Source organism: Nuphar pumila, chromosome 11 (genome assembly GCF_984573655.1).
Source record: "Nuphar pumila chromosome 11, dmNupPumi1.hap1.1, whole genome shotgun sequence".
Lineage (NCBI taxonomy): Eukaryota > Viridiplantae > Streptophyta > Magnoliopsida > Nymphaeales > Nymphaeaceae > Nuphar > Nuphar pumila.
Genome location: NC_143259.1, coordinates 64,586,340 through 64,611,138, shown reverse-complemented (window position 1 = coordinate 64,611,138; position 24,799 = coordinate 64,586,340). Strand labels below are relative to the sequence as shown.

The window sequence follows — 24,799 nt, the reverse complement described above, 5'->3', positions numbered from 1 at the left end:
TCCCAGGGAATCACGTCCACTCCATCGTACTTCACCCTTCGCAGGGTGTCCCACTACTTCTTGGCATCACCCTTTAGATGGTACGTGCCAAAAGCGGTCTTCCTGTCCCCAGGGACAGGTAGGACATCGAATGCCCGCTCAGTCTCCTCGACCTAACTCTCAGTTGCCTCTGGGTTGGCCTTCCTTGTGAAAGTGGGCGGATCCAACTTCAAGAACCTCTTGTAGGTGACTACGCTGGGGTTCAGAGCAACCTCGGTCGGATGGACACAAGTAGCTGCTTGCGTAGCATGCGCCGTCACAGTCTTCGTTAGGGTGTGGAGGGCATTCATCATGAAATCCCTCTGTTCCTGCCAATCTGCGGGAGCACCAGAAGAAGTCGAAGCACGGTTGCGGCGATACATCTAAAACATAAAATTTTGTAGAAAGTCATACCTTGATCGATCCTACCTTCTTAGGATTGATCCTGCACGCTTACAATAAATGCAATTATACAAGAACATCACAATTTATTAATTTATATTATAAAAATTAAGAATTAAACCATGAATACATAAGGAATTCATATACTTTCATAAAAGTACCTCATAGCCTTACGAGTGAAGAAGACTGCTTTGGAGCACGAGGCACGACATGCTAGCATTCTTGGACAGGGAGTACTTACCAAAAATAAAAATTTTGGTACAAAAAGATGATAATATATAAGATTTTGTGGTGGGCTCTGATACCAAACCTGTAACAATCCCAACTCATACCCGTGAAAAAGTGACAATTTTTTTTTAAATGACTACGGAAACCTTTCCAGAAACCCAGGGTCCTTACAACTTAAACACAACCACCACCACCACCACAAGGGATGTTATACCCATCATTTAAACCAAGCACAAACTTTATTTATTAAAATGCAAAGTTTGAGACATAAGCAAATAAAATGTAAATAAAAGAAAAAGAAGAGCCACACTGTCCAAAGGAATCTGCCAAGCAATCGTGTGGTCCCCTCGTAGCTCCTCTCAAGAGCAAGTCGTCTCACTTGGCTTCTGAGACTGCAAAAAACACAAAAGTTGGGGTGTCAGAATCTAAGAATTCTGTATACGAATCCCTCTAATGAAACAAATAAGTAAAAATAACACAAATAAGATTCATGCAATATTTTAGAGGGATGAAATTATGACAAATTCATAATTCAATTAACCATCCATGCAATATAGAACAATTAGTAAACAAAGACCATAAATTAAGCAATAAAGACATTTAACATTCATTAGAAAACAAACATCATGCATTCACCAATATATCACAATTAAGAGAATAAGTAAATATGCATGATCTAATGTATGACAGGAATATGCATGATTTCAATGCAATGCATGAATAAATTATTATCTTTTATCAAAGTTTTCTTTTCATATGCATGTCTCTATTAAATACACACAATTTAAGTTATTTTTTTTTAATTATTGTTGCCCGCGGATACTTCAAACGGGTAAAAATTCTCGAGGTCAAGTTGGGTTTTCCAGAGTAACTTAGCACACAAATTGTATTTTATTATTGGGTTTCAAACTTAGCCCTCGACCGATATTAGGAATCAACACTATCTATTGGAACATTGAAAATCAATGTCCAATGTCGAGACGCTATGAAAATCAACAATCATAATGCCACTTTCTTGGTATACCAAAATAACAGCTATGTCTACACACCACCTCCAGACAAAGTAACAGACTCTCCCTAAAATTGTGGTCAAGAGAAGAACCTCAATATCGGGTTCAGTAACAATAACAACGTATATGGAGTTTTAGTATCCTCACGGTTCCCACAAACCGCAATGTTCAAGATTCTCATACTTTAGAAGGGACATCAAAGAAACATAGATTACACTGTTCTTTTAATTTCTTTTATCTTGTTATTAATTTATCTTATTTTAAATTGCAATTCAACATGCAAAATTAATAACACAAACTCGCATTTCAACATGCGAAGCTTTTCACGGGACTACAACCCGTGGCAACATAGAACAATGTAATTAAAACCATAATATTACATTTGATTTTTGCAATGCATGGAACAATTAAAATAAAGAGCAACACATGCTCAAGGCTCACTCAGCTCATGATGAACGATTTTGATCATCAATGTATTCATATGCAAAAATCATAAATGACATGTCACTATGCATTTCTTTTTAAATGCTTCTCAATGCACATTCATTTATGCCAATTTAAGGATGTGCATGAAACAGTAATATACATATGCATGTACATGAGTTCACACAACCATACCAAGTGCATGCTTTCATTCATGAACCATTCCAATTAAAACATGCGAACAAGCATGCCATTTTGATCATGCAAAAGCATCTCAATTTCATGTATGTACATGCACATGTAAACATGCTTACAACAATATCTCGAACATGCATCACATAGCAAGTGTAAGCATGTGAGAAATATCACCCCTTTGTATGCATAAGATTAAGTCTAATACACTTAGCATATTCTGAATATTTACATGCATTGACTGAATCATTACCAACACTTAGCATATTCTGAATACACTTAGGTACCAACGGCATGCACATGTACATGAAATAGTTTTGTAATAATACCATGAACATGCATAATATAACCAATTTATTTCCATGAGCAAGAATCTGGAAATATTCACGCCAAACTGCATATGCTCTTTCCTTTAGAAAGACTTTTTTTGTTGTAAAAAACATAGTCCAACACCCAGCCAACCCAATCGTCTGGGGCTCGGCTCCAGCCCAACCGACTGGGTCGGCTGGGCCTGGCAGGGTACCACACGGACCAGGCTGAGCCTGTGCACCACCTGCCAGGGCCTGGCAGTCAGTCGAGTGACACTCGGTTGGCTGCCTGCCAGCCCAAACCACAAAAAAAAAAGTTTTTTTTGAACACAATCTGTCAGCCCATTGGCTAGCCTGTCTGGACCTACCAGGCCTGCACCAGCCCAACCCCTGCTGAGCCAGTAAAAAACATCCATAAATTTTTTTTTTATATGTAACCAGATTTTTTTTTCCGGATATGCATACTTATGTGTATTCAAAATTTGGCCGCAATGTATAGGCAAACGTTCATCCTTCTAACATGTATGCATATTCAATTTGGCATGCCGATTTCAGCTTTATCATTCTATTTCACACACATGGCCACACTCAACATGCTTGTACATGAATTTTGCATTAAGTATGCATGCATTGATCAAGTATACTTAGATTCATAAAACAGATTCATAAAACACACAACCTGGTTATACAATAAATATCTTTTGTTACCACGAAAGCAAACATGCATGCCACGATTTTTTTGCTTCGCTATATTCAGATTTCACATGCCCTAGCAGTCCATAACATGGATCGTTCATGGAAATCGATATTCATCAAAGGTAAGCTCTAAAAGGACACTTGTACCATAAAAAGAATCTGTTTTAGCATATACAAAAATTTATTCTTTGAAAAGATGAAAGAATCGAAAACACATCCATGAAAGAGAATCCACGAATCTTCCTCCATGTATTTTAGAGTAAATATCCATATTCACTCTTTTTTTTCGTGGATTTTCATCAAAATATTGCATGGAAATCCAATCTATATTCAATTTCTCCCTTGATTTAAGAGAGAAAACCTGTACCTTACGCAAAGATCCAAAGAAAACAAGAACACAATGGTGGAAACGACGGATGATTGAAGAAGGTAGCCTTCTTCTTCTTCCTCTCTTTTCCTCTCATTTTCTCTCTTTCTTTCTCCCTTTTTCCTTCTCTTTCTTTCCCTTACCCTTTTTTTTTGATCTATTTATAGAGATCTAGCCCCCCCCTTCTAGATAGGCTGGAGAAGAGAGTGCAACCCCACATGGAACTCTCTTCTTTCTTGAGAGTTCCGAAAATTTTAAAATTCTTCAAGTTGACTTTTCGAAGTTTTAATTCATTTGGACTCTAAGTCTCTCAAACCTTCTTAGATGCTTATAGATGTGTGTAAGGTCTCTACTAAGAGTCCTAAACAAACATCAAAATAAATTTTCGGAATTAATTTAAATTAATTAATTAAATAATTATTTATTTAATATTAAATAATAAATAAATTTTTAGAAGCTTGCAAAAGTTGCCAAATTAACTTGGTAGTTTTCTTAACATTATTTAACTCCAATTTAAAACTATCTAATGAATTTAAAGTTGGAAAAATCATTCGGCATGGATTTGAATATGGATCTGGATCCAGAATCCAAAAGTCCAAATGGGTCTTCGGCTGGATCAAATCCAGATTAATATGGGTCTTGGATAGAGTCCAAATCCATATTAATTTGGATAAAATCTATCAGATCCGGGTCCATCCAAATTTGGATCCGAATCGAGAAACTGCTTTTTTTTTGAAAAAATACGATTTTCGGGCCAACCGTAACCCGAATTCAGAAAAGTAAAATACTATTACGCTCAGCATTTCAAGACGCATCCAACGATATATAACTCGGATTTTGCTTTTGAAATTCATTCGAAAATAGCCCAAATTTTGCTTAAAAAATAAAACTCTTTCTCACGTTTTAAGTGGCTCGTTTAGGCCTTGACAATGAGACCTGAGCCATGCCTAGTTTCAAAAGCATCGACATAAAATCGAGAATCTACCGATTTTTCTTCTATACTTAGCCAAATTTTTGAAAAATCTCAAAATGACTAAGTGTGAAAAAATGCGATATTACAGCGTGCAGGAGGGGGTTTCCTCTTTTCGTAAAGAGAAACTCCCCATGCGGGGGTTTAAATATCCCACGCAACGCGTGGGCTGGGAACCGGATCCATGTTGGATACAATATGGATCCGATATATATATATATATATATATATATATATATATATATATATATATATATAATTTTTTTTTAAATCTCGGGTCTTACAGAGAGCGTACCAGACTGAGTTGGGTTCAGAGAGGCCGAGCTTATTGAAGGGGAATAGGTGTGGGTGCAGTCAGGGGCAAACTGGCAGATCTGGGCTATTGGTGGCGTTAGGTGTAGTGCTAGCTCGGTTAGGCTGGGCTAGTGGGTTTGAATGGGTGCATTATGGTGGTTGCCACATCAATAGTAAGAGAAAAGGAGAAGATGGTGTGGAGGAGAGGGAGTGAGGTAGGGAGAAGAGCATGAAAGTGAAGTGGGTTGAAAGGGTTAGGGGGGTGGGGTGGGGAGTGGTCCTATTTATAGGACAAAAGTGAGCCTTGGTGTTGCCAAATGGCAACACCAAGACGGTCATGTTTTGGGTTTGCTTTTTACAAAACAAGTTCAACACTTGTATATTTTAGCCATTACCATGGGACCCAAAACAATAGGGGCCCCATGCTCTAGTAAAAATGGGCCATGGGTCTTTGGGTTGGATCTTGATGATCCAACCCTAGGTCCAGCTGGCCCGGCCAGTTCAGTTGACTGAACTGGTTGGTCAGCTACATAGTTACACTAAGTGAGAACTTAGTTAGCGTAACTAAGCCTAGTTAAGCGTATATATATATATATAGTGATTATATATTATATGTACATTAATTCCCTCCTTAATTCACAAAACCTGGTTGACTGACTCAGTTAAGTAGGGAATGGACAAAAATGACCTTACTGGTCATAAATGTCCTGCGATATTTACAAAAATGACCATTTTACCATTGGAACTTGTCGAGCATGATTTGTCTGACTCGTAAAATCAGATGAATCAAAGCCTTAACTCAAACAAATCAGACCTGACCATCTGTACTGACAGTGCTGATGTCAGCGTGCATGAATCCCAATGCAGGGCACCAGCTTGAGGTGAATGGAGCCTCCTTCCTCTCCTGACCTCAATCTCAATCTTCCCTTTGGTTCAGATATGAGTTTGATACCATATCAAAGCAAGAAGAGAATTAATAGGGTGAGAAAATATAGAGGAACTCAAGGGAAACTTCATTAGCTTAAAGAATAAGAGATACAATAATATATTGAGGACCTTCCCTCTTGTTACACTAAAAGACAAAAATGGTTGACTCTACCACTACTCTAAAGTAAATGTACAAAAATACCCCTATAATTAATGATATATACAGAAGGAAAGGGGTAGCACATAAAAAGACAAACACAAAACATCTCCACAAATACATAGTTTTTATAAAAAACTGGACAAAACAGGACATCACTTTGTAACAAAGCTCATCCAAAATGGTTTCAAATACCCCAGTGGAAAGTCAAAATTACAATTAAAAGGAAAGGCAGGCAGGCTACATTTACTTCTTTCACAACGAAGTTCCATCTTTGCATCAACAAATTCTAATGTTCTTTTGTTATGTTGGTTTTGTATTAATTATTTATTCTTCTCTTATTGGATACTTAATGTTTTGTAATAGGGAATTCATATCATAAGTGCCTTGTTGCTTCTTTTCTTATCTAAACTGGTTAAAAATCTGATTTAAACATTTGTGAACAGGGCTGATGTCCTAAGGGAAAATACTGAAGCCATTTTCTCAGCTTGTGATGCTGCACATGGAAGATGGGCTAAGCTGCTTGGTGTTCGTGCACAGCTTCATCCTAGGTTACGATTGCAAGAATTTTTAAGTATCTACAACATAACTCAGGAATTCATATCAGCTACAGAGAAGGTAATTGTGAATAATAATAGTTGGATAACTTAGATTATTATTTTCTTGTTTCTAGATTAATGAATGTTATTGTTTTGGTCATTTTCCTCCGTTAATTCTCCTTGACAGATTGGTGGAAGGCTCGGTTATAGTATACGTGGTACATTGCAGTCACAGTCCAAAGCTTTTGTGGACTTTCAGCATGTCTCCCGTGTAATTTCTGTTACTTTTGTCCCTTTTTGACCTATTCCATTTTATTGTACCAGCATCAATTTGTACTGAAAGCCTATTATGCCTTTCAAGCTTCTTAACTTGGGATCTATAATTGTATGTTTTATCTATTTCTGTTCCCATTTATCTTCTGTTACTAGCCATTGCTATTCTAAATGTTAGCTTTCATGTTGTAGATGGAAAAGATTGCAGCAGTTCTTGATCAAGAAACATGGGTCTCAGTTGATGTCCCTGAGGAATTTCAGGCCATCATTGATTCTTTTGCTTCTTCTGGAGCACTAGTAAATGGGAACCTAGTTTCTGATGATGTGTCAGGGGTTGCATTGTCAATCCCAACAAAGATTTCGATCTCCCTCGAAGACTCAGTTCAGCAAGTTGGAGGATCTTACACTAATCCACATATGGTCCAGAAAGATTCTACTGAGGCCTCCCTAAAAAATCTGAAGCAAGTTGAACCATTGGCAAAATCAGTTGAGGGCCAAGACAATACAGCAGAAGTTTCAAATACTTTCGTCCGTTCTGATGATCGGAACATAAAGGAACATGGAAAACCAACTTCTCAGATGCTTGTATATGGAGGTGTTGGTTATCACATGGTAAACTGGTCAGTTCTCTTAATGCATACGGTATAAAAAAATGAGTTACTAAGTATTTGTTAAATATTTATCCAAAGTATTCCTTTGTTTTTTTTGTTAAATGCTTCTGTTATTTCTGTTCTGCTAGTGACATAAATGGTGCCACTTTTTTCTTTGTTTTGCTTTTCTGTTGCTACACTTTTTTCATATACGTGTTCTAACTTACTGGCACTGGATCTCCTTTTTGTACAGTGGTTTAATATTGCTGAAGATGCTTTCTGAGTACATAGCCATAAGTAAATCTTTGCCTGCACTTTCTTCTGAAGTAGTTCACCGCATTGTGGAGATCTTGAAACATTTCAACACCCGTACATGCCAGCTTGTTCTTGGTGCACGTGCCATGCAGGTATCACGTTTGATAATAACTGGTTATTTTGCCGAATTTTAATCTGTGCATTGTTTAGTCTGTTGTTTGAGTTGTAAACTGATAGAAAGGTGTATATAAGAGAGGTATAAAGTTGAACTTCTCACATTTGCAATATGTGAAGAGTGTGGGTTGGTTTGGGGGTGGGGGTCAGGCAGGTGGGAGCATGGTGCATGGGTGCTTGCACATGTGCGATAAATCAATCAGCTAGCACCTTGAACAAGACCCTTTTTGGGAATGAAATTTTACCAGATTTAATGCAGATGACCTAATACTGTTGGGAAATCATGTACATGTACCAACATCAACTTAATACTGTTGAGAAATAAATTTTTTACTAGATTTAAGGCAGATGACCCAAACAACCTTTTTGAAAAATCAATGAATGATGACCCAAAACCGATTTTAGATCCAAAACATCCCTACTAAGTTGGTTGTGATGCAACTTTAGTCTCATTCTGGCAATAGTTGTCAGAGTCAAATCCTGAGATTTTTGATCTATCAATCGAGGATTCACATTCACACGACCAGTTTGAGCTTGCTGAAGCCTCAGAGCGCCTATTCGGACATCCAGAGATGGGGATTGAACCTACTTGCTCAGATCCCTTATAACTCATCTTAAGGTCTTGCAAGACTAAAAAAGCGAGTACCATTTGATTATACAACATATATAGAGGTATGATACGGTAGGTCATAAAGGACATATAAAAAGACAACATGACTACTATGTCAGCATGTAATTACAAAGAGAAAAAGAAAACAAAAGTTGATAATACCTATCCCAATGAAAAATAGGAAACTCTGTCCCAATAAAAACTAGAAAAGACCAGAGTACCCTTATTTACAAGACTAAGCTTGCACATACAACTTAATAGGCCACCTTCAGTAAATTGAATTGTAAAAAGTAGTGAAATCCCCTTGTGGGTGGTGTGTTTTCCTTGCACGCACCTACTTTAGTTCCTTAGTTTCTTTTTCTCTCTTTGTTTTTTTGATTGGCAAGTTGGGGTTAGGCAGACACCGACCGGACATTAGGAGTACATTTACTCAGTTACAATTTGCGGAATCTGAAAACCACTCAAGTTTACCTTTCCAGATTCGATCTTGCCCAATAATGCCAAGCTGCCTTCATTTTTTCGTGTGAAAACTAGAAAAAAGAAAAAACATGATTTCTCCCTCCCTAAGGTTGGTAAACTAAGAAGAAAAAACATGGCAGCAAAGCAAGAAGCAATGCATTTGAAAATTTCTAAAAGCAAGAAACAAGAATTGCTTGGAAAAGTAACATGGGAATCAAACTAGTAGATTGGGAATTGAATGAGAAAATAAGAATCATATCAGAAACAAAATAGAAAATGAACTAGAAGCAAAAACAATATCAAATAAGAGATAAATGTATATTTTGTTTATTCAACTTATATGATCCATGTAGTTCTTGTGATATGAAATTAACAAAGTTGTAACCTTAAGGTTAAAACCAGAGTTACAGGAAGCTTCTTAGATAAGTGGGAAGCTTGCTTTCCGGAAACTCGCTTCGGAAGCACGATACTCCTCGCTTCCGAAATTTGATGGGAATCTCGATTCTCCCATGCTTTTCACACGCTTCATCTATTCTTCTTATTATGTTTTCTCACTCTACTTTTCATGTTTTTATGTGTTTCCTCTCACGCGTCTCACTCACTTCCATGTGCTTTCTCTAAATTGACAATCATCATTTTTAGATTTTGTTAAAAATTTAATTTTTACAGTAAAAAACATGAAATTTAAGAATAGTCACTTTTATTTTAGTTTATATTTGTGTTCCATTTCGATTCCCATTCAATTCTTATATTGCTTTTTTTTTTATTCCTCGCTTCCTGCTTCCTATACATTTTAAAATGGATCGCTTTTCGCTTCTGCCTCCTGTATTGTTTCCCGCTTCCACTTCTTAGTCCGGCAACCTTGGTTAAAACTTTAAAATAGTAGTACATACAAATATAATACTATATAACATCCACTTTTATCTTTTAAATGATGAAAGTGCTTTTTGGTTTTATCTTCCTTTTTTCCTTGATGACTAAAATCTATAGTTATCATGCTGAATATGGTACTATAGATATGGTCAAGTTGTTAGGATGCCCTATCTAGCTGACCCACTGTTTTTCCTTTTCTCTTGCATGCATTGTCAATCAAACCCCACACATGTGATTTGCATAGCTTGCTTTATTGATGAACATGTTCTTGGAATTATGTGATTGCATTGCATAAATGTGTTTTCAAGGGCTTTAAATATCTATGGTCCACAATGCATCGAAATACATTGTCTAAAAATTAGGGTTTAATGTCAAGACGACTCGAGCCTAAGCATGTTTCTTGATGAATGAACCATGCCAAATATGGGGCCAGATGGAGCAAATATATCTCACACTCATGGCTTCCAGTTAAATACTACACTGCTAATTACCTGACCTAACATTATCCCATCCTCACACACACACACACACACATTGTGTTAAAGGAAGCTAGGTTTGGTCCTCATAAACCTAGCTTTCTTGAACCCAATGTGTGTTTGCATGAGGACGTTAGGTTTGGTCATAAATGGGTCCAATTGTACATGCTTAGGTATATTCTGCAAAGTGTTAGTATATTACAGTCATCATGGATGAGCAAATCAAAAGTCTTACCTTTTTTAAGTAAATCCTTTGATGGTTTAGACATTATATTGAAATTATTGAGGAATGCATTTGCATATGTTTATTCTTGTACAGGACATCGAAGAAAGAAATCTCAAAGGAGATAATGTAGGAACACATAAAAATACCTCCTTTCATGAATTTGCATAGCATTGAAGTCAACCCAAGTGGGCAAACCTTTCATCTGCAGGACCTGCAACCAGCATGAGTAGTGCATTAGGGACCAGTATCATTTTGGATCATGATTTCCTATCATAATTCTGGACCATTGCAACGTCGTTGTAAATCTGTTAGCGTATAAATGCATAACAAGGGGTGTGGTGTGAGTTTCTCATTGTTTGTTCTAATGGAAGCCCCTTTCTCCCCTATATTGACACCTTAAGTGATTAAATTTATGTTCAGATATTTCATTATATTTTCTTATTGTGTGCTTATGTGATGGGTTTTGTGCTTTGCTCTCAATACTTAAAATATTCTCTGTACCATTCTTGTTTTTGTGATGTTGTAGGTTTCAGGCTTGAAGTCCATAACTGCAAAACATTTGGCTTTAGCAAGTCAGGTTATCAGTTTTTTCTATGCTATCATGCCAGGTAATCATTGTCATAGCTTTGTCACTATTGTGAAAAAGCCATATATGTGTGTATGAATGTGTCATGTACTTATTTATGTCGGTGTGTATATCTGTCACACTGATGCTTCATTAGCATATTATCTCATGTTAACATGGCACAACACCCGACATGACCATGACACTTCATGGTCATGGTCAAACTTGCCAGACAATTTTCTAAATTTGTTTGATCACATTATATTTCACTTTTCAACTTAGATTTATTGCTTAATGTTTTTGATAATAATGATCTAGAATGATTGTTCAAGAATTTGCACTTAAGATGGTATTCATGGTCTATTGCTTTAGAATAAGAATTTTGAATGAACATATATATATATATATATATATATATATATATATATATGTATGCTAAATGGGCACAGTGCTAAATGAAACATGCTATTAGATTTCTGGTGTTTTTTTTTCAATTCCAACCCCATAGATGTGTTCAACATGATTGATTTACTAGAAATCGACACTTGGATCATGCATTTTGGATGGAAAAATGGTATTTGGAGCCTCAAAAATTTATGAAAATTGTATGCCATTGATTTTTGGAACCTTATAAAAATCTATCCATGCATCGGAATCAAATGCTCCAATAATTGATTCCTATAAAAACAAGCATATAGATCACATCTGCAGAATTTAGAGAAAACCCCCAAAAATCTAATAGCATGTTTCATTTATCACCGTGCCCATTTAGCGCGGATCTATTACCTATATATATTATGTTACGGAATGTATTGGTAGGGGCTCATTTTCGTTAGGCCCCAGGAAGAAATTGTGATTGCAGGTGCTTTTTGATTGATCTGAACTGGTAAGTGTGTTTATCATGGTTTACTTGGTGGATAGCATGTATTAGGTTAGGCCTTTTTTATATATGTACCTGTTTTCTAGAGGGGTAAAAAACCAACAACTTAAATTGTTCTGAAACTTGATAAAAGGTTCTATTTTTTTCGTCAAACCAATTCAATCCAAAGCACAATCCTTAGTAAATAAGCCATGACAAACACAGGTTCAACTTCGATAAAAAACACCTGCACCATCTTCTTTTGCTCAGGCCTAACAAAAAATGGGTCCAGACCACCACATTCTTCATATATATATATATATATGCATGTGTGTGTGTCCACAGGTCCTAATTTTACAAAACTTGGTGTGTCATAGCAAGCTTTTCCACATTGTGCCTTGTACCTGGATCCATGTCATGTATATATTATTGAAGTATATATGTGTTTATGTATGTATGAATTATTGCTCATATTTCCCAAGTGTGTTTTTTTTAGAGATATTGTAATGAAATTCTGGTCTTCCACAAAAGCACGAAAACTCACAAAGGGTGTCTATTGGAGACACTACAAGCATAACCCATAAAAGGGTATAAATAGAAGAACACAATAAAAATAATAATATTTTATTCCTCACAAGAAATGCTTAAAAAAGATTGAATTACAAAGGAGGGGATCACCTCTATTTATAAAGGAAAAGAGGTGTAGTGGTCCTAAGAGTCGTTGAACCTAGTCCAACGACTCTACCTAGTCCAAAGACCAAGTAGCAGACATCTTCACCAAAGGATTGGTTAGTCATCAATTTTGGTTACTTAAGGGCAAGTTGAGCATGATTGAAAATCATCCTCAACTTGAGGGAGGCTGTTAAATATGTATATGTAAATGAATATATTTCTGTACTGTATTGTACCACTTGTACAGCATACTGTACTGTATTGTACTACTGTACTGTATTGTACAACATACTGTACTGTATTGTACTATTGTACTGTATTGTACAGCATACTGTACTGTATTGTACTATTGTACTGTATTGTACCACTCGTACAACATATAAATATCAATGGAAATGGGAGAAGACATGATTGCCGCCCAACATTTTTTTCTCTCTTCCCTCTTACCTCTCTCTCTATCTCTTGCTACGATAGTAAGGTGACTCCCACATCTGATTTCTCACATGTGGTTGGGTCGAAGTGGGTGTACAAGATAAAATATAAGCCAAATGGAAGCATTGAAAGGTATAAAGCTAGACTTGTAGCCAAAGGATTCACACAGAAACAAGGACAGGACTTTGATGAAACTTTCAGCCTTGCTGTTAAGATGGGAACTATTCGCATTGTGTTGATTCTAGCCATTGAACATGGATGGACGTTGAGTCAGTTAGATGTTAAAAATGCCTTTTTACACGGGGACCTAAAAGAGGAAGTCTATATGAAACAACCCACTGCGTATGCAGAACAAGATGCTAATCAGTATGTATGCAAGTTGAACAGAGCACTCTATGGATTGAAACAAGCTTCTCGGTCCTGGTTTGAAAGTTTCTCGCTGGAAATACAGAAGCATGGTTTCTCTCGGTCTCTTCTAGATCACTCATTATTCATTTACAATAAACGAGATGTCACCACTCTTCTATTGATATACATAGATGATATCATTATCACAGGGAACTGCAGGAATCATATTAAGTGAAGAAGTTATTAAGAGATTCAAAATGAAAGATCTGAGAGAGCTGTGATATTTTCTTGGGGTGAAAGTTGATAAGACGTGTGATGCACTTACTCTTACTCAACACAAATACGCGATGGATGTTCTTAGTAGGACAGGCATGAAAGATTGTAAACATTTGGCAACTCCAAGTATCATTCATCAAAAATTGAGTTCTAAAGAAGGGGATTTATATGGAGATCCCACTAGGCATCGTAGCATAGTTGCATGCTGCAATACCTGACTTTTACTAGACCCGACATAGTGTATTCGGTTAATCAGGTATCTCAGTTTATGCATGAACCCCATACATCGCACATGAAGGCAGTTAAGCGAATACTTCGTTATCTGAAAGGTACAATTGGTGATGGGTTGGTGTACAAGAGAAGTCAATTAAATCAAAGCGGCCATGAAATCATTATCTATGCTGATGTTGATTGGGCCGGTGACCCAGATGAACGAAGATCAGTTTCTGGTTATTGTGGTTTCATTGGATCAAACATGATCTCTTGGAGTAGTAGAAAGCAAAAGGCGGTTGCCAGGTCGAGTACAGAGGTTGAATACAGATCGATGGTTGTTGCTACTGTTGAGGCTACATGGATAAGACATCTCCTGACAGAGATGGGAGAACCAATTGCTCGATCACTTCTATTGTGTGATAATCAAAGTGCCATCAGTATGTCCTTTAATCCCATCTATCATAGTCGAGCAAAGCATATTGAGATAGATCAGCACTTTGTCAGGAAAAAGGTTGAAGAAAAGGAGATTGAGCCTATGATTGTGCCAACTGAAGAGAAAGTTGTGGATATTTTCACCAAAGGGATGATAAAGGACAGATTTTGGTTTCTGAAAGGCAAGTTATTCATGGTCCACGACCATGCACAACTTGAGGGAGGATGAAAAGAAGTCATTATTGGATCTTGGACCCAAGTCGGGTCTATGCAGGACCATACCCGACTACTATATTGGATCGGATCAAGATCCAAGCGTTGGAAGTATTGTAAATATGCTTGTTGTAAAAGGGTATTTTGTACCCAAAAATTATGTAATTGGTATATACTCAAAACATAATACAATGAGTTTGCGCTGAGCTCTTCTTAACGTGTTTTCTCTGCAGCCACTTCTCCCAATTTTTGTTTCTTCTTTCCTGTACAGGTGAACCTGAAGATATTCATAATTTAACATGGTATGAGAGCAGTGTTAAAGCTGGGCGTTGGAAGTATTGTAAATATGCTTGTTGTAAAAGGGTATTTTTGTACCCTAAAATTATGTAATTTTTATATACTCAAAACATAATACAATGAGTTTGCGTTGAGCTCTTCTTAACGTGTTCTCTCTGCAGCCTCTTCTCCCAATTTTCGTTTCTTCCTTCCTGTACAGGTGAACGTGTAAATCCTCAAAGCATGGAAGTGTAGAGGCAACCTGTAATGTAGTGCAAAACATACGATATTGGGGCCCAAGGCTTCCCAATACCTGCTGAACAACATCTCTGTCAGAAACAGAATATCCAATAGCGGCCAACTGATCAATGATAATTTTGATATCCCCTAGAAATTCAGTAATGGTCTTAGTTCCCTTTCGCATAGATTGGAACTGCCATTTCAGTTGAAGTGCACGTGATTCAGAAACCTGTGAATAAGAGTGAGCAAGATGTCTCCATAGTTCTGCAGCAGTAAAATGGTCAGAGATAGTTTGTAATATACGATCAGATAACGTGGCAGTCAAATAGGCAACCACAGATTGGTCCTTCTGAAACCAAACATCATACGCAGGATTTGGAATAGCAATGCAACTCACCTTCCCATCATTACCAGTTACCTCTTGCGTAATAGTCATAGGTGGGGCGGGTGATCCCCCATCCAGATGCCCGGAAAGACCATGACTTCGGATAAACGGCAGAATTTGGCGTTTCCAAAGTAAGTAGTTATCATGAGTTAATTTGTGAGAAACAAGTTGAGAAAGAAATCCGGGGCTGATTTTAGAATCCATAAGGAAGAAGATCAAAGATGAATCAAACAGCACGACAGAAATTCGTAGGTTGTACGGACAGAACCGTACGGACAGAAATTTTTGAGTTTTGGAAATGACAATTTTTTAGTTAATCGTGCAGAATGTACGATTTATCAACTATATTGCAAGAAATAGATAAGAAATCACAAGAAGTTTGAGAAAAGAGGCACTTTTGAGAAATGAGGGTTCCCAAATTTGGGGAAAACAGAATATGTAAGAAGGAAAAGATGCACGATATGAGGAAATGAAGAAACGACGTCGAAATATAGTGATTCAACGGAGAAACAACAGAGAAAAGATGAAAAAAAACACTTTCCTTGAGAACGCCCAAAAACGCACGTCAAGGTCCTTAGGGGCCTTCCAGATGATCGTGATTACCACGCCCTTGGCTCTGATACCATGTGAGAAATCAGATGTGGGAGTCACCTTACTATCGTAGCAAGAGATAGAGAGAGAGGTAAGAGGGAAGAGAGAAAAAAAATGTTGGGCGGCAATGATGTCTTCTCCCCTTTCCATTGATATTTATATGTTGTACGAGTGGTACAATACAGTACAATAGTACAATACAGTACAGTATGCTGTACAATACAGTACAATAGTACAATACAGTACAGTAGTACAATACAGTACAGTATGCTGTACAAGTGGTACAATACAGTACAGAAATATATTCATTTACATATACATATTTAACAGTTTTTCTGTTGTAGCATGATTATATATTGAACTCAGATGTGAGAATCAAATCCTTATTGATTTTAGATCTTAATATGAGGTTATGATAGTGACGCTTATGTTAGCGTATAGGTGAATGACACATCACTCCTACAAATGACTATTTTTGACTTATTAGATGAATGATACATCACGCCTACATAGTTTTATTGCAAATGATTGCATTATGATTGTCTGACTGAATATATCACACCTATTATTTTAAGTAATTGATCATGTAGAGACTAAACTATTGTTTTTATACTCTAATTTGAAATGAAATTAAAACTCTTTATATTTCAGCCTTATATTGTACGTTGTTTGAAATGTGTATATCCCGTAGATTTTGATTTGATTGTTATCTTTATTATAACCCCGCCCAAAGTCTTGACCATTTTTTAAAATTGTTTCTGCATTATAAGATCTGATTTACTTATACTTATCACAAAAAAATTAGTCTCAAAATTTTTCGTTTTAAGTAATTGATTATGTAGAGACTCAACTATTGTTTTTATACTCTGATTTGAAATGAAATTAAAACTTTTTATATTTCAGTCTTATATTGTGTGTGGTTTGAAATGTGTATATCCCGTATATTTTGATTTGAGTGTTATCTTTAGTATAACCCCGCCCAAAGTCTTAACCGTTTTTTAAAATCGTTTCTGCATTATAAGATATAATTTACTTATACTTATAAAAAAAAATGGTCTCGAAATTTCAATACTTAAACAATAATTAAGGTTAAAATTTTGGGGGCGTTACATTAATAGGCTTAGAATTATGTCGGTCTTGCCTGGCCTAGTCTGGTCCCCACCCCTATGTTAAAATATATGTAATTATATATACATATATATATATATATATTTGTCTATAAATATATATATATATGTATAATACCCGATAGGGGTATTAATGCCTTTTCACATAGTTGTTTTAGCAAACAACTATTTTCTTTTCTTTTCATTTTTCATTTTTCATTTTTCATTTTTCATTTTTCATTTTCTTTTTATTTTTTTATTTTTTATTTCTTGTCTCAAAATCCAACCCAAAAAAGGCCCCACATAGAGTCATTGGGGCCCCCAACGATCACATTTTGTGACCGTTGAGGGCTCCCAACGGCTCTATGAGAGCCCCCTTTTGGCTCTCCTTTTAAGACCCCTTTTAGGGTGTATAAATAGGGGTGAACCCCTTTGTATTCTTCATGCTTGAGAGTTCTCTCTTTCAATAAAGAGTATTTATTTTTAGTTTGTGCCTTTCTCAAGGCTTGTTTATGTTGTCCCAGAGTGGACTTGGCTATTATCTCTCTTGTGTATTGGACCATTGTTGGTCATTGTGAATGCTTTTAGCATTCTTTATTTTTTCACATACTTCATTACATAGTATCAGAGCCATTCAATTCTTAGAGGAAGAAGCGTGATATTCATTTTCACATATACTGTCTCTATCCTTCACTTTTTTTTTGTGACATCATGGAATCCAAAATCGACCTATCCTTCAAGCTCAATGGAAAGAATTACATCATGTGGGCATCGACAACAGAGAACAACCTCAAAAGTAAGAAACTTTAGGGTTATGTTATGGGTTCTATTTCGAAACCCCAATTGGAGCTCACCAAATCACCAAGATGGAAGGAGTCATGAAAAAGCTCTTGAGGGAGATGCTCGCCTCAAAGCCATTGAAGACCACCAAAAGAAAGTTGAAGATTGAGAGAGCAACCATGCCAAAATCCTTGCTTGGTTCATGAACAATGTCGAACTCAAGGTATGTGCTAATATAGCTAAATTTCGTCGAACCAATGAGGCTTGGTTCTTTATGAAGGGTATGTATACCCAAAAAGACCTTGCAAGAGCATATTTTTTGCAAGAAAAATTTAGAACCACCAAACAAGGTGATTCAAGTATATAAGATTAGTATAGTGCTTTGAATCCACTATGGGATGAGTCGGCTCTTTTAGAGTCAAAATGGGTAGCTACGGAGGATATTGAACTAAGGCAAAAACAAATGGAACAAGATCGATTGTTCCAATTTTTGTTTGGGCTATGTCCCGAATTTGAGCAAGTGAGGTCATCACTCCTCCATAGATCTACTTCTCCACCAACAGAAGACGCCATTGCCGAATTTGAGCAAGACGATTATATGTCATCATTGCTACGAGTCGGGTCCCATATTCTTGGATTTTAGACTCCGGAGCATCCTTTCATATGACCCCACATGCAAAAGCATTGACCGATGTATGCACCAATCCAAAAAGCTCATGTGTTTCTACGATAGTGGAGGAAGAAAGATGATTATATGTCATCATTGCTATGAGTCGGGTCACATTAAACTCGCTTGCCCAAAGCTAAATGAAACCTTTAAGCCTAAGGTGGCGTCCCTTGAAGAATCCTCTACCATCAAAGAAGATGAGGGCAAGAGTGACAACCTCAAAGAAATACTTGGTCAAATATCTATGGCTCTACAACAAATTCTCAAAGCAACTTCCTTCACATTGGGTGCGGTCATTGCGTCTACATTATCACTCGGTACATATTCTTGGATTTTAGACTCTGGAGCATCCTTTCATATGACTCCACATGCAAATGTATTGACCGATGTATACACCAATCCAAAAAGCTCATGTGTTTCTACGACAAATGAAACTTTTTTAAAAATCACAAGTATTGGAACACTTGATTCTAAAAATTCTCAAAACCTTTTTGTTCTAAAAGTAAGAGTTGTTCCAAAGTTAAATTTAAATTTTTTTTCGGTTTCCCAATTGCTGACCATGGATATGAAATATCTTTCTCATCTAATGGTTGCTTCGTGCAGGATCTCCAGTCTGAGAAGCGGATTGGGCAAGGCCATAGGAAGGGGGACCTCTATTATATGGATCATCTAAACCTTCCTACAAACTCTTTTTGCACTTATGTCCAAGATAAAAGCATGAAAACTTGGAATAAAAGACTTGGACATCTAAGTTATTCAAAAATGTATATTTTTCCATTTGAAAACAAATTTTGTAAAGAAAATGACATTAATTGCAAAGATTGCATTTTTAAAAAAATGAAGTCTATTCCATTTCCAACTAGAACATTTTTTTCCACAAGACCTTTTGAATTGGTGCACTCGGATGTTTGGGGTCTATCTCCAGTCATGTCTAAAGGTGGTTACTCTTACTATGTCACTTTTATTGATGACTTTAATCGTTATGTTTGGATTTATTTCCTCAATCATAAATCGATGTATTTTCCTTTTTTAAAGACTTTCAAAGTAATATATCCATTCTTAGATCCGATTCCGGTGAAGAATATTTGTCTAACGAATTTCAAAATTATTTAAAACAAAATGCAATTTGCCATCAAAGATCATGCCCTAGAACTCCACAACAATATGGACTAGTGGAAAGAAAACATAGACATATTATAGAAACCGCTAAAACATTGCTTATTTCTAAAAATATTCCAAAAAAAAATTGGGCCGAAGTTGTCTTAACTTCAATATACTTAATCAATTGAATGTCGTCTTATAAATTAAAGAATGTTTCTCCTTATGAAAAACTTTTTCAATTTTCCCCCGACTTCAATCGCCTTCGCATCTTTAGTAGTAAATGCTTTGTTCTCTCACATAAGAGAGATAAGTTATCTCCGAAGGCAATTGAATGTGTTTTTCTAGGTTATGGGGAACATCAAAAAGGCTATAGGTATTTTGATTTCAAGAATAACAAACTATATGTTTCAAAAGACGTGACTTTTTTTGAAGATGAAAATGGATTTGAAAAGCTAGATAAACCAAATGAAATTGACTACATGTTCTTACATGATCTTATAGATGATATATGTGATGATTCTATGAATCATCTTGAAAGTATAGATGATACTTGTGAAGTATCAAATATTGAAATATCACCACATAATGGTGATACTAATAATGAAAATATTCATGTTTATACTCGAAGAGAACAAGAAAGGCCTATCAGTGCCTTGGAGAAATTTTTCCAACTTACCGAATCTGTGGAAGAAATTGAAAAGAAGTCATTATTGGATCTTGGACCCAAGTCGGGTCTATGCAGGACCATACCCGACTACTATATTGGATCGAATCAAGATCCAAGCGTTGGAAGTATTGTAAATATGCTTGTTGTAAAAGGGTATTTTTGTACCCTAAAATTATGTAATTGTTATATACTCAAAACATAATACAATGAGTTTGCGCTGAGCTCTTCTTAACGTGTTTTCTCTGCTGCCACTTCTCCCAATTTTTGTTTCTTCTTTCCTGTACAGGTGAACCTGAAGATTTTCATAATTTAACATGGTATCAGAGCAGTGTTAAAGCTGGGCCTGAGCTTCCTTTCCAGAAGGATTATCTAAAGAGACGATCTGAGGTTTCCAAGTCAAGAAAATATTGATTCTTCAATCTCGGTTTCTGAGTGTGTCCTTCAATCTCGGTTTCTGAGCGTGTCCTTCAATCTCGGTTTCAATCCAGGTAAGGACATTAACGTCTCCTTCCTTTCTTCTTCTACTTCAGATCTAGTTCCCATTTGATTAGACGTCATTGTCTTCCCCTTCCCCCTTTCTTTTTCAGCGTCTTCTCTTCTCTTTTCTACCTTAGACCTGATTCTCTCAGAATCAATCATTTTTTCTTTACCGTCTTCCTTCTTTACTTCTATTTCAGATATGTTTCACAATTTTACTTAATCTGAAACATATCTAGCATCCTTTCTTTAACCAAACAGAGATTTTCGTTTGAATTTCTTGACAAGAAAAGACACAGATTCTTGTTTTGCGCAGATTCCTGTTTCACGATTTTGTTTAATCTGAAGCCATCCTCTGTGTTGATATTCAATATTGTGTTGTTTCAGTCTGAAATACCTTTATTTTTGTTTCACGATTTTGTTTTAATCTGAAACCATCCTCTGTGTTGATATTCAATATTGTGTTTTTTTCAGTTTGAAATACTTTTGCCTTGGAGTGTGCATAACTGGTATCACGTTCATCTGTTTTCACGCCTTTATTGAATCTTATACTGATTCAATCTTTGATATCCAGTTTTGATCAGTTTCTTTTTCTGATCATACCCGAATAGAATATATCTGTCAAAAAAAAAAAGGCGGGGGGGGGGGGCAGAATATTCGAGTGACTATTTTCACAATTCTTTCAAATGGACTCATCTTTCTCGCAATCGGGCCTTTCCTCCAATTTTCTTAGCCAATTGGTCTGAAAAACTTAATAATTGTAATTTCTTGACCTGGAAAAGGCAGATTGTTCCTTTTATAAGGAGCCAAGATCTCTCTGGACATCTGGATGGATCGATCTCACCCCCTCCAGAGTTCACTTCGCAGGAAAAGATGGATGATAAAGGGGCACAATCTTTGGTTCTTCACAAAAATCCAGATTATGTTGCTTGGATGAAAAGAGATCAAGCATTAGTGGCATACATCACCTCAACACTCTCACGGGAAGTTCTTGTAGTCATTCCCGATGATTGTTCATCCAAAGAGCTATGGGACAAACTAATTCAGACATATTCGCAGATCTCTGAAGCGAGAATCGTGTTTCTAAAGAGAGAATTTTAAATGCTGAAGAAAGATTCAATGTCTATTATGGAGTACCTGAATAAAATAAAGGCATCACAGATCAACTGGCTAGTGTGGGATGTTTTGTTAGTGATAAAGACAAGGTGCAGCAGACCTTAAGTGGATTGGGGCCAGACTATCATGTTCTGCCAACATCTTTGTTGTGTCTCTCAGAACTTCCTAAATTTGAAGATCTTCGTGCAAAGCTACTGCAGTATGAAATGACCCTGAAAGGGTTTTCTGAGGACACCCATGTGCATTCAGGAACTCAAGATGTGTCGGCCACGGGGTTGACTTATGGTAGAGGTAGAGGAGGGAATTCTTTTCGAGGTAGGGGAGGACAAGGGAGAAATGCCTTTAGGGGTCGTGGCCTCCTTCCAACGCCCAGTATACAACACAAAGGCCCATTCCTACTTGCTTCCTATGCAATAAGAAAGGGCATATTAAAGCAAATTGTTGGTTCAATCCTCAAAATAAAGGAAAAATCCCACAAACAGAGGCTAAGAAAGAAGGAGAAGTAAATGAATTGTTATTGGCAGCCTTGGCAGGCTTGAATATGAAACAAAATGATAAGGGCATTTGGTAAGTCTACTCCGAAGCAGCAACCCACGTCTCGGGTGATGCGGGTAAACTCTTGAATTCTACTCCTTATGTTGGTAAGAATAGCATAGTCACAGGAGATGGTTATCGTCACTCCATCTCACATATTGGAAATGCCATTATACCCATGTCCAAGTCTCTCCTTAATCTTTCAAATGTTATTCATGCTCCTAATATTCAGAAGAACATTGTTTTTGTCTCAAAACTTGTTGATGATATTAATGACTCAGTTGAATTTACTCTATCTTCTGTTTATGTCAAGGATCTTTGCACGAGGGAGACATTCGTTGAGGGAAAGAGACGAGACAACATGTACATCTTTCAAGAAGATCCCTCCTTCTCTGTTTATCCTGCCTGTTCGTCCTTGAAGCCTCATCAACATCCATCTTTTGGTTCTTCTCAATATGTGTTTGCCATTTCTAAATGTAATAAGCCAACTCTTTAGCATCGTCGTTTGGGTCACCGTAGTCGTCATTTTATTGAAAAACTTGTCTTAAATAATTTCATTCCTAAGTCCAGTCTGAGTTAAGAAACCAATAATATAAAGTGTCCTAGTTGTCATTTATGTAGGAGTCATGTCTTGCCCTTCAATTCAATTAATAAGAGAGCTTCAAGGCCTTTTGAGGTCATATGTTCTGAATTGCTTCTATTTCTGGTAGTAAATATTACCTTATTTTCATTGATAGTTATTCACGCTATACTTGGATATCTTTCATGAAACATAAATCAGAAGTTTTTGGATTGTTTCAAAAATTTCATTCCTTTGTGAAAAATCATTTCTCTACCAATATTCTCAATTTCCAATGTGATGGAGGAGGTGAATTCTCTTCTAGTGATTTTGTTGGTTTCCTTCAACATAATAGGATAAAGAGAAAAGTGTCTTGCCCACATACACCTCAACAAAACGGGGGGAGCTAAGAGGAAGCATCGACATATTGTTGAGAGTGCAATGAGCATGATGCACGAAAGTAATCTCCCTATCACCCTATGGACAGAAGCTTTTCACTCCACAGTCTATGTGATAAATCGGTTACCCATGACCATTTTAGAAAATAAGTCACCACTTTTTTCTCTATTTGGCATACATCCCGACTATCATGAATTACGCGTGTTTAGATCTGTGTGCTATGTTCACGTTGACAGCTCATTGAGACATAAGTTTCAGGACAAAGCCTTAAAGTCCAAGTTTGTGGGATATGTTGAAGACTACAAAAGGTATAGGTGCTATGATCCATTGAGCAAACGCGTTAAAATATCGAGAAATATGGTTTTTGACGAGATGAATTTTGACAATCAGCTTGATGTTCTAAGTCTTCATGTTGTTGATTCATGTTCCAGTGTTGAGGTGTACTATCCATGGTTAAATTTAGAACTCTTCTCCAATACTAGGGAAGATTGCCCTACAGATTGCAGTCGGAAGGAGATATGTGAAGAATCAACAACTGCATCCCAACCAGAAGAGGTTACCACACAAAACTTGGAGCCAGTAAGGTATAAAGGTGTTGTATACACCCGACGAGAGAAAGAGTCCATCCCTTGCACAGACATTGGTCCTTCTACTCCCGCTCCACAGATGTTGGACATCAGAAGATCCACCCGGACCCGACATCCGCTTGACAGGTGGGTAAGCTATAAAAAAATTTCATTGGATTTTCAACTGTTCCTAACGTCCATAAACAAAGAAGACGAGCCTCTCATATTTTATCAAGCTGTAAGTTCTAGAAGATGGATTGAAGCAATGAATGAAGAAATGGAAGCCTTACATGAATGTGGTACATGGGAAGTTGTGCCTAGACCACTAAATAGAAATGTGGTGTTAAATATGTATATGTAAATGAATATATTTCTGTACTGTATTGTACCACTTGTACAACATACTGTACTGTATTGTACTACTGTACTGTATTGTACAGCATACTGTACTGTATTGTACTATTGTACTGTATTGTACTGTATTGTACAGCATACTGTACTGTATTGTACCACTCGTACAACATATAAATATCAATGGAAAGGGGAGAAGACATGATTGCCGCCCAACATTTTTTTCTCTCTTCCCTCTTACCTCTCTCTCTATCTCTTGCTACGATAGTAAGGTGACTCCCACATCTGATTTCTCACATGGTATCAGAGCCAAGGGCGTGGTAATCACGATCATCTGGAAGGCCCCTAAGGATCTTGACGTGCGTTTTTGGGCGTTCTCAAGGAAAGTGTTTTTTTTTTTTCATCTTTTCTCTGTTGTTTCTCCGTTGAATCACTATATTTCGACGTCGTTTCTTCATTTCCTCATATCGTGCATCTTTTCCTTCTTACATATTCTGTTATCCCCAA

General features: G+C 36.7%; 1 protein-coding gene across 2 annotated transcripts in view; it reads left to right on the top strand.

Moving 5' to 3' along the window:
* Window positions 1–24,799, top strand: part of VPS54 — a 184,637-nt gene that overhangs the window by 114,883 nt on the left and 44,955 nt on the right. For both annotated transcript variants that reach the window (XR_016425973.1, XM_089980823.1), the window contains exons 9-13: window positions 6,439–6,610; window positions 6,719–6,802; window positions 6,997–7,424; window positions 7,648–7,801; window positions 10,994–11,075. Coding sequence is in view for 1 of the 2 variants with exons in the window: in XM_089980823.1 (XP_089836949.1) it covers window positions 6,439–6,610; window positions 6,719–6,802; window positions 6,997–7,424; window positions 7,648–7,801; window positions 10,994–11,075 (920 nt within the window). In the remaining variant the exon portion in view is untranslated. The remainder of the gene's footprint in view (window positions 1–6,438; window positions 6,611–6,718; window positions 6,803–6,996; window positions 7,425–7,647; window positions 7,802–10,993; window positions 11,076–24,799) is intronic.